The sequence below is a fragment of the Equus quagga genome, chromosome 2 (genome assembly GCF_021613505.1).
Source record: "Equus quagga isolate Etosha38 chromosome 2, UCLA_HA_Equagga_1.0, whole genome shotgun sequence".
Lineage (NCBI taxonomy): Eukaryota > Metazoa > Chordata > Mammalia > Perissodactyla > Equidae > Equus > Equus quagga.
In genome coordinates this window covers 14,208,699-14,219,763 of record NC_060268.1, presented here as the reverse complement: position 1 = coordinate 14,219,763, position 11,065 = coordinate 14,208,699, and the positions used below count along the sequence as shown (strand labels likewise).

At 36.1% G+C, this 11,065-nt stretch overlaps 1 protein-coding gene across 2 annotated transcripts in view; it reads right to left on the bottom strand.

Moving 5' to 3' along the window:
- Positions 1 to 1,479: 1,479 nt before the first annotated feature.
- Positions 1,480 to 11,065, bottom strand: part of BAZ1A (bromodomain adjacent to zinc finger domain 1A) — an 83,468-nt gene continuing 73,882 nt past the window's right edge. The window contains exons 22-27 of one of the 2 annotated variants that reach the window (XM_046652978.1): positions 8,647 to 8,894; positions 8,329 to 8,555; positions 6,320 to 6,789; positions 4,422 to 4,564; positions 2,896 to 2,983; positions 1,480 to 2,475 (exon numbers count right to left, since the gene is read on the bottom strand). In XM_046652978.1, coding sequence (XP_046508934.1) covers positions 2,279 to 2,475; positions 2,896 to 2,983; positions 4,422 to 4,564; positions 6,320 to 6,789; positions 8,329 to 8,555; positions 8,647 to 8,894 — 1,373 coding nt within the window. In that variant the 3' untranslated portion in view covers positions 1,480 to 2,278. Of the gene's footprint in view, positions 2,476 to 2,895; positions 2,984 to 4,421; positions 4,565 to 4,586; positions 5,334 to 6,319; positions 6,790 to 8,328; positions 8,556 to 8,646; positions 8,895 to 11,065 lie in introns of those variants that run through there. The other variant, XM_046652979.1, reaches the window with a different exon arrangement.

The following is an 11,065-nucleotide window of genomic DNA, read 5'->3' as shown; positions in this document are numbered from 1 at the left end:
TCCTTACTGGTGATTGGTCTATTCAAATTCTCTATTTCTTCTTGATTCTGTCTTGGAAGGTTGTATGTTTCTAAGAATTTATCCATTTCTGCTAGCTTATCCAATTTGTTGACATATAGCTTTTCACAGTATTCTCTTATAATCTTTTTTATTTGTGAGGTGTCTGTTGTAATCTCTCCTCTTTCATTTCCGATTTTATTTGACCCTGTCTCTTCCTTTCTTGGTGAGTCTAGCTAAAGGTTTGTCAATTTTGTTTATCTTTTCAAAGAACCAGCTCTTGGTTTCATTGATTTTTTAATTTTTTTAGTCTCTATTTCTGCTCTTTTACTATTTCTAAAAGGCAATTTTGGGGCTGGCCTAGTGGTGCAGTGGTCAAGTTCACACATTCCGCTTCAGCGGCCCAGGTTTACCCGGTTGGATCCTGGGTGCAGACCTATGCACAACGTGTCAATCCATGCTGTGGCAGGTGTCCCACATATAAAGTAGAGGCAGATGGGCATGGATGTTAGTTCAGGGCCAGTCTTCCTCAGCAAAAAGAGGAGGACTGGTGGCAGATGTTAGCTCAGGGCTCATCTTCCTCAAAAAGAACAAAAATTAGAAAAAAATACATAAATAAAAGGCAATTTTAACTGAGTCTGAAGATAAATTGCAAGTTTTAAGATTGACTTTTGGACTAAATAATTCAATTAGTTTGTCAGAAATGGTTCCTTCTTAGTGTTTGTTGTCCAGAAGTAAAGCCAATCTAAAGTTACTTGTTATTAACATTAAAAAGTGAAGAATATTAAGTACTCACATAATTTACTACTAAAATGTAATTATATTTTAGAATTCTCTCCTGGATATTTAAATGCTATTAAGATATTCTAAGAAATTTGGTTATTGGCATATGGAAAGGATTACAAATTTACCAAAAGTCACATATATGAACATATTCATGCAAAGAATCCAGAGAATTGATAATCTCAAAGCACATGAGAAGGAAATGAAAGAGGGCTAACTTCTCAAATAAATGAACGTAGTGAAATGAGAATACAGTATCCTTAAGATTTCAGATGAGAAAATAAAAACGAGAAAATAGAGGGACGGTTCTCTCTCCTGCCTCCCAAAAAAGCCCTAGAGAGGAGACCTGCCTTCTGCATCCTAAAAAGGAACAGCTAATCCTACAAAACTTCGACCTCTGTGGTTCTTCCACACCTAAGAAACAGCACTTTCTATTTTATTTTTTAAAAATTTCCAGGGTGGTGTTTCCTAATTAGGTGGGCGTATGCCAAACTTTCTTTCCTCCTTGTAATGAGAATCCCTGCCATAGAATGTTACTGTTACTGATGGGAGGTATCTTTACTCTGCCAGGGTTTGGGCAGAAAAAGATGTAAATCACTGCTATAGAGACTCAGCTACAATAAAACATTGGCTCCTGTGGTCTGCATGTATCACATTAGAAGTCCAATTCTGATTTGTAAAAATTTGAGAAATTCAGAATACTTGAAAAAAAGGTATCATTTTATTTGTACACTTACAAAGTTGTACATAGAAACTTATGATACAGTTCTGTAAAACTGAAAGAACTCGCAGGGAAAAGAGAGCGTGTTATCTTTTAATAACTGATCATTAAGGAAGTTAGAGAAACAAAAACACAGTAACATGTTTAAAAAAATTAAAGAACATTTTCCAGGTACAAATTTTATAAATACAAAACAAATTCACAAATTACTTTGAATGCTAAATAAATATCTAGTTAATAAACTCAGACTTAACACCTCCAGCCCGCACTGGCACAGCACTTCAAGGACATAAAATTGGATCCATTCATGTATAGTGTTGAAAGAATGTGTTCATTAAACACTTCTTAGACATAAACACTTTTTTCTAAACTGTGCTATAACAGAAGATTTATCTGTGTAGACAAATCTCCCTTAATACCACACTTCTAAAAAAAAATCACCCATGACAAAATAAGTCATAGGTGAAAAAATATTTTCCAGGATATTGGGACACATGAATGATCTCAAAAATGTACAAAAACCTCTGTAAACCAGTACTGTATCCAATACATCTATCAAACTTATCAGATACTGAACAAAACTGTAGCAAAGGAAATCTTTCCTACATTCTCCTGAGTGCTTAATATTAAAATTGAGAATATAGTGCAGGCCACACTTCAAGGTGGTCAATCAGTTGTTATTGCTTTATACATATACGTCTGCTTTAGAGCATGATTTAATGTTCCATTTTCATGAACAATTTGTTTTCCTCAAATATATCCTTTAGAAGGACAAAGTTAGATTCGCGACTTTTTGGCAGCCGGTGGTGTGCTAACTTGATCCACACTGCCAGCTGTGACGTGGAGTCCAAGTTTTTGAGCCTGAATATGAAAAAATGCTTGAAGCCTAGTTCCAGCTTTTGCTTCACTTGTGTTACGAGGGTTGTATTCAAAGCAGTTCGAAAACATTAACTCAATATCATCGATAAACTCAGCTGGAAAGAAAAAACAAATGAGATTAGGATGAAAGTACATAAAGTATAAATATTATTTGTGTTTATATCATATCCGGAAACATTAAGAAAATGGAAGCCCACTTTTCTCTTTAGAAACTGAACACTCTGAAACAAGATAGCAGAACTGAAGCTTAAAACTGTTTAACTATAAATACTTTAAAACTGTTTTACTGAAACCATGCAATTATGTAATTAGATACGTTATATAATTATACAGAACTTCTATTAGGATCAGATTCTGTAAAATGTCTTTAACTCATTCCATCCCCATCATCTTTCATCTCTATATACACAAACATTTTAGGGACCTCCTGGGATGCCAGGTACACAATTACATTAGTATACATCATTGCAATCTCTTTAAACAAAAACAATTAGAGAAAAACATAAATTACTTACATGCTAATTTATATTCACATTTGTTCACTTTTTCACGAATTATATTTAAGGCAATGGGTTTTTTGATGATGTCATAATAGTCTGGGACCTGTAAAATAATTCAAATATATCTCTCCTATAAAAAGATCTATCAGAGATAAGCGATCAAATACATGAAGGTCTTGCACTTAAAAGCAACTGAATATTAGCCTCTGAATACTATTATTCCATTAAAACCACATAATACATTTCAGTCTCTATAATGTCGTAGAAGCCTATCTGATACTATAAAAAATGTTAATGTACTGTGAAGAGAAGAAGATTATGGTTTTGCCTGTGTGCTCTCTTCCTCTCTCTATAGATACATACATAGATCCATAAAAATTTCTTTAATGAGCATTATTGCATTTGTAATAAAGAGTAAAACGTATGTAACAAAACTTAATTCAGCACAAAAACTACTCAGGAAAAATGAGCTAGAGTCAAACTGAGATTTAATTTTTATAAGATGCTATTCAATGTTAATTAATCTTTCACATTCTTGCTCTAGATATCTCAAAGTAGAATTCTGGTGCTGTCACTTTTTCATTCAGAAAACTTCACCTAACCCTGACAAGTGAGACCCTGTATAATCTAGTTGTGTCTGAGCCTCTCTCACACCCCCTCTGCTCTATTCACACTACTTACCTGTCCCCATATTCTCATTTCTGGGTCTTAATCTTATCGTCCCCTCTTCCTGACATGTCCTTATTCCATTTCCCACTGTTAAAATTCCATCTTTCTTCAATGACCAGACCAAATAGTTCTTCCATTAAAAACTTTCTAATTCCTACTATTCCTTCCCTCTGAAATGCTCTCATCAATCTCTTTTTCTCCTCTATTTCTGAAAGACCACTGTAATTTCTCTTACAGCAGTGCATGCTGGCCTGTCTCTGCTATACCATATCACGTTCTGCCACACATATATAAGTAAGTATAGTGCCATCTCAGATCCCCTCGTTAGGTTAGGCCATCTCTGTTATTTAAGAGTACCTATCTTTTACATCAATGTTTCTCAAACTGTGGTCTCTGGGCCAGCACCATCAGCATCATCTGAGGACCTGTCAGTAATGCAAATGGTTGGGTATCATCCCAGACCTGTGAATCAGGAACTCTAGAGTGGGGCCCAGTAATCTGTGTCTTAACAAGCCCTCCAGGTGATTATGGTATATGCTGAAATTTGAGAACCACTGTTTTACATAACAGAAATACGAATAATGGTAGTCGGTTGAATTAATTCTACTCATATTTATTACACAGAATAAAACATTCAGGTTATTTCAACACACTGTCATCATTTATAAGAATCAGTCACAGGATTGGAAGGGACTGAGGAGATTATGCTAACTTCATTTTTTCAACACAGGAACCAACTTTCCAAGAATTTTTTTTTCCTCCAAAAAAAGGGAAGACAGTGACTAACAGGTGTTTTGACTACCTCGAAGTTGCCATGCAGACTAAATCAGATAATATACATTAATACATTTTACAAAGTCTAATAATATTACCTGGATTTTAGAAACAAGTTTCAAAAAAGGCCAGCTGTCATCATGCCGTACCAACTCCACAACAAGCTGTTCAAAAGCAGACAGTTCATGAACTCCTCCCTGTCGGCCTGAACTCCTTCGACTCAGAGTCACAGGAGAGGACTCTGAAGAAATAAGTAAATTAATTTTAGGTGATGACAAAGCAAAATATTTGATCACCACAAGCTAAACAGGGCATACAAACACAAACTAAATTCAAACAGGAAATTGACACTCTATCTACTGAGATGTCAAACTAACATTCCAAGAGAGACGAAAATCTGGACCAAATATTCACTATTTCCCTTTCAAGCTTAAAAATTTCCAGTTGAATTAAACATTCATTGGTAACACATTGTAGATAGAGTGTAATACAGAAGAAAATTCTAGAACACAAAGTTTGTAGATTGTTTTTTACTCCATTTTATTAAAAGTACATTTTCAAGTACAGTAAAATAAAAGTAAGCAATTCTCTAGTATTTCCTGAAACACATTCTTAGGAAAGTAATCTCCTCAGATCTATCTACTAGGCCTCTTTATAAATTACCTTGCATAAGAGAAAAGTAATTCTCAACGATGAAGTAAAAGATTGTTCACATAAATCTTAATTTTATATTAAGAATTTTCTTAAAGCAAAATGCTTTCTCATAACATCTACAGTGTATATAATGAAATCTAAGATGTATGAATTAGAAAAGTAGTATAGTCCATATATTAATTCAAGTATTTAAATTCTCTACTCAAATGTAAATCTACACAATTCCCCCTTTATTTGTCCTTAGAACCAGGTTAGTAATTTCACAAATCGATTAACAACTAAAATACTTTTCAGCAGAGTTGTTTGCATGAAAATGTTTCAGGTGTATTATTTTTCCAAATAGCTTGGAGTTCAAACTGTGGAAGAGCAAAACAGGATGAATTAGATCTTGGTATAAAGTTACCTGATAGTCCCCCCAAACCTGACAATTGGGTGACGGCATAAGCAGACGAAATGTTCTATTCTTTCACCAGTGAATTCCTTAATCTTGCCATGTGTTTGAATAATGCAATACAACCCATCTACCGTTCTTCAAAGAACAGTACCATTTTTGGAAATATAAAAGTTTTATTACTACTGACATTGAAAAAAAAGGATAGGATTGAAGAGATAAATAGATAAAGAGATTATTATATGGGTAGATTACTATAAACAACCTTTATCAGAATTAAAAAGATAGCTAGTGATCACTGCCTAACATTATTACTGCCCCAACTCTCTCCCGCCTCCAAATTCAGTATGCCAGATAGGAACCTCACCGAATAACCTAATGTAGCTTATCTAGGTGATGATGGGTGGTATGTGTATTTTGAAGGAGGAAAAGGTGGAAAAGAATGAAATGTGTTATACTGAGACTGTTCAAATATTGGCCAAATTTCTCCATTAAAATCAGAACTCTGTTTGCAAATTTCTTACAACCAGCCTGTTATGCTAGTAGAAATACCAGTAATGTAGTTTACCTTTATTCCCCAAATAGCTGCCCCTTCAATGAATGTTATGTTTCTGGTCAGGCTGCTCCCTAACAACTTTTTTTTTGGTGAGGAAGATTGGTCCTGAGCTAACATGTGTGCCAATCTTCCTATATTTTGTCTGTGGGACCCTGGCACAGAACGGTTTTATGGGTGGTGCATAGGTCTGCGCCCAGGATCCAAACCTGTGAACCCTGGACAGCCGAAGCAGAGCACACAGACTTAACCACTATGCCAGCAGGCTGGCCCCAACAGCTCTGTGACAGACCTTAGTGACAGCCTTTGAAAAATAATCCAAAGTATCTCAACACTCAATCTTTCCAAATTATTCAATTTTCTTAGCTAAGGATAGTTTTAATTAGACTTTTTCGTACCTGTAGATTGTCTTTTCCTGCCTCTTCTCTTGGATTCACTATCTTGGAGACAAAGTTTTGAAACAACATTTAGAGATCTTGACTGCTCACTTGACTTTGTGGCAATAACTCTGAAGTTAGGGAAGTTGGGACTATTTTCTGGTGTATTATTAGCACTTTTCCTGCCTCTGCGTTTTCTACGCGGACTAAGTAGTTCCACAAATACATCTGCTTGCAGTGGGCCATGACTCTGGCGAGTAGAACGACTGGCAATTCTTAAAGATTTAGTTTCTGTAGGAGGAGCAGATTTGATCTTTCTCAGGCTTCTCCCAGTGGTTTTAGAGGGACCAGTTGTCTTGGGCGTACTCTGCTGACTCCTTGAAGTGTATCTTCCAGGATCCTGTCGTTGGCCACGACTTGAGAAAGAGGAGCTAAGTCTCCCTCTTGTTTTAATTGGCAATCTAACTTGCGGTCTTCCTCGTTTTGGTGGGCTATAAATATTGTTAGAAAACACAATTACTGTACAGAACAATGATGAACATATGATTACTTCCATTCTCCTTGTTCTACTACTCAGCCAATGAGTTCTACAGATTTACTTTTCTATATTACTGAGACTTATTCTATATTAAATTCTGTAAACTTAGAGCCAACAAATTTTTCATAGAAATCTAAAGTGTGCTTTCATATATTTCTTTGTAATGCAAAGGGAATATTGAATACTTTCTTGGTAACTCCAAGACATCATCATGAAAATGAAATCCTAAATTATGATAAACTATAATAAAGTCCTCAGGAGAACCAACACATGGACTTAACCATGGTGAAGAACTTAAGAGAGTGATGAATTAATCTTAAAATGCAAATCTTTTGTCTCCTTATGCTACAGGAGACTGTCATTTTTCATTACCATTGATATTGAGGTAACCTACAGTTTTGGCCAGAGGCTGCCACCAAAGTAGGCCTTAAACCTGTGGTTCCTGAATACCAAGCCAAGAATCTCTTTGCCATCTTAGATTCTTACTGAAAAATACAAACTTAGATTCAATCTTTTAATTGCCTTTAAGTTGCAGATAAGGATGAAGCCATCCCAGTAAGCCTCCTTTTATTCATCTTCCCACATCCCTGGACTTCCAGTTTACCTAACACATTGCCAACAATTCTCCAAATTTTCTATTATCTTTATGCTTAACACAATACTGCCCTTACAAGCGACAGAGAAAATGGCTCCTGCTAGTCGGAGCTATTACAAAACAATGACTTATTTAAAATAGATGGGTGGCTCTCCCTAGTTATCTTCCTCAGACTGTGGCCTTTTGTATTCTGTCAGCTCTAAGTTGCCCTTGTTTCACATTCACTTTCCTGATTCCACATGAATGGGAATGTTCAAATGTTAAAAATGGGGGGAGGCCTTAGGGACAAATAAGGGGAGATTCCCTCAGTGCTGCCACAGCTGCAATAACCAGGCCCCCAACCCATTCGTTAGGCCTCTTTAGGCCTCGGTGACATAACTCGCTAAATTGCAGAGCACTTGGTTACATGGTAGTATAGAAGTTGTTTCTGGGTGCTGATGTGGTAGAAGTATAAAAATACAATGTGTTTCCTGGCATCTCTCTCTCTGTAGTCTGTCAAGATCACCAATATTTGGGTATAACCCTTGAGAAGGTAAGTGAGGCACTGGGAAGCTACGTTATCTTTATCTCATGAATACCCTCTGGACTGCTTATTTGCTGCTTGAGGCATAAAATTAAGTAAAATCAACCTTGATGTGGGTGTGAATTGGCATTCCTGTCCAAACTTGAACTCATACTTGATTTTACGATCTGGCTAAACTCACACAGGTACTATACTCCCTTGTGAATAATTTCAAATGTTTGTAATACGTAAGGCAAGGGTAACTTCAGACCACTATATTACATAGCGATTTAAAAAAAATTATGGACTCCAACCATTCCAGTTGTATTTGAATAGTCAAGAGATTATCTAGTGAAGACTCACCAACTCTTATTTTATTGCTTGCTAGGCCTTACCTGATGTCTTCCTCTTCTTGGGAGTCTTCTTCCTCTTGTTCTACCTCATATTCTTCCTCTTCACTTTGACCCTCTTCATCATCATCATCAACTTCAACATCCTCACCTTCCATACTGTCTTCCATCTCTTCATCACTTTCCAAAGATGGTCTCTGCCTAGAGGAGAGTCTTCTAGAACGTTGCTTTGGCCGACACTCTGGACAAAACCAATCTCCTTCAGGCACAGTCTGGCAAATCACATAAATGATCGTTAATCATCAGTCACTCAAAATCTCAATGTCTTAATTCTAATCAGAGAAGTAGAAGAAGAAAACATACCTTGAGCTTTGGTCGAACACAGTAGGTATGATGGCCCCGATCACAGCCATCACAAAGGACCATGTTTTCAGCATCACCCTTCTTTCGGCATATCTTGCAACGAGCATTCAGTATAGATTTAGACCATATCACACTACGATCCAAGGTGGAGAGATGAAGAAAGACTTGGGATAGACTAGCAGAAGAAAGGAGAGACTCTCTCCAGCGGTCCAGGACTGTTTTATAAGAACGCCCACTGTCGCTGGCATCTTAAATGAAGAAGGAAAGTGATGAAAGTTTCCAGAAAAACCCTAGACATCTCCCAGAGGTATTTTCTTGATAGTTTAGACAAGCTAGATTTTACCATTCTTCTCTTCTAATGCTTAACAAAAAGACTGTGTTGATATTAAAAAAAATATTTAAAGAAAATATTTGCTGAGCCATATCTTGTTTGTGACATAAGGAATTACTTAAATCTGTAAATCAAATGCTTGGGGATTTCAATAGTTAAAAGATAAAAATAACTCAGGCAATGTGTTCTTAATCTAGTCTTTGTATCAAATCTTGATCTAATTCAGAAAACTGGCTAAATATGATTATGAGTCAACTACTATTCATTTGAATCAAGAATGTTACTTCCTCATTTTCAGATAAAAGATGGACTGCTCTCTAAGTTAAACATCAATCACATATGAGGTTTCTTTTGGGGCTGATGAAAATGTTCTAAAGTTAGTTAGTTGTGGATGGCTGTACACTGTGAATATACTCAAAACCACTGAAGTGTACGCTTTAAAAGGGTGAATTTTACTTATGTGATTCTATCTCAATGCTGTTAATGAAAATATTAATTATGTATAAATGCCAACTATATTGTCTATCTCTAAGAAAATATTATTTTTAAAATGATGTAAGTTAATACCCCCTAAAAAGACCTTTCAGCACCAATATTCATACAGAAACATTTGAAACCTTCTGTCATTAATAACATCATTCTTTTGTGTTCTGGGCTAAAAAATCTATTAAGAGTCATTTGGCTAGGTGTCATTAATCTAGCCACCCTATCATTTTATACTGGCATGCGATTTCCACCTTCAATTAATCTTCAATATTGCTACCACCTTAGTTTTCCTAAGACATTATACTTAATTATGAAGGGCCTACCACATCAAAATTCTGCAAAGTATATAAGACTCCATACATAGTTTAGTCCTATCATGCCATATTTCCTACTATTATCCTCAAATAAAACCTCTTGGGCAGTAGCATAATGGTTAAGAGAACCATTATGCGTGGGCTCTAGAGTCAGTTTGCCTTGAGATGAGTCCTAGTTCCCCTATGTGAGCTTGGGCAAGTTACTTAACACCTCTGTGCCTCAGGTTCCTCAACGGTAATATGTGGATAGCATCTATTTCCAAGGGTTGTCAGAAGATTAAACAAGATAATACACATAAGACATGTAAACTGTCTGTCACAGAGTAAACGCTACTATTATCATTATTCCTGCATTATATTGCTCCTCCTATATGCAGCACTTTAGAAGACATGAAACAAGTTTATTGTATGGTCCCTACCTTTAAGAAATTTTTAATATAGCTGGGAAATCATAAAGCAACACACCTGCCAAACACTAGTAGATCTTGAGCTCGTGTGTGACTGCTTGGTAGGGTGAGAGAGACAGGACAGGAAACCTAAGGCCCAATCAATGTTTTGGTGAGCGTTCACCTAAAAACCTAGGACCCCCAAGGGCTACACTTTCAAGTGTCAGGGTAGAAAAGGGTACCACGGAAAAAGACAGAAGTAGCAAGGAAATCTGCTTATCTGGATCTTGGTGTTGGGTGGACAGGGGAAATAAATCTACCCTGAGAATACGTAACTACCAGCAAATCCTTGAACAGGTTTAAAACCTGAGAAACACAGGCTAAGATTTTAAAGTGGTCCACAGTTGGTAGTGACTTCGGGTGAATGGTGGAAACAAATACAAATCTTTGCAAATTCTCTCTGAAGAAATTTCCATAGATCAAGTTCTGAGGAATGAGAGTTAACAGTCAAAACCCACAGGCACACGTGGAAACAAAATACTATAAGCAAGAGCCAGCAGAATCTGACCCATAAAGACTTAAGATATTAGAATTAGAGAAAATAAATAACTATCTTTAATATGTTTTAAGAAGTAAAAGTTTGAAAATATAAGTAAATAACCAACCAGTATGAAAAAGCCTCAGAACTTCTAAAAATAACTGAGATTAATAACTCACTGGGAGAGGGAAAAAAATGGATGGGTCAAATGGCTCTTAGGACAAAGCTAAAGAGAAATGTTAGTAAGTGGGAAATAAATGCAATAATATAGACCATTTGATTTATTTATACTCTCTCATTGTGAGCTTTCTACTTATCTTGGTTTTTTGATATAAGGGTTCATGAAAACTTCTGGCCTTAGTGG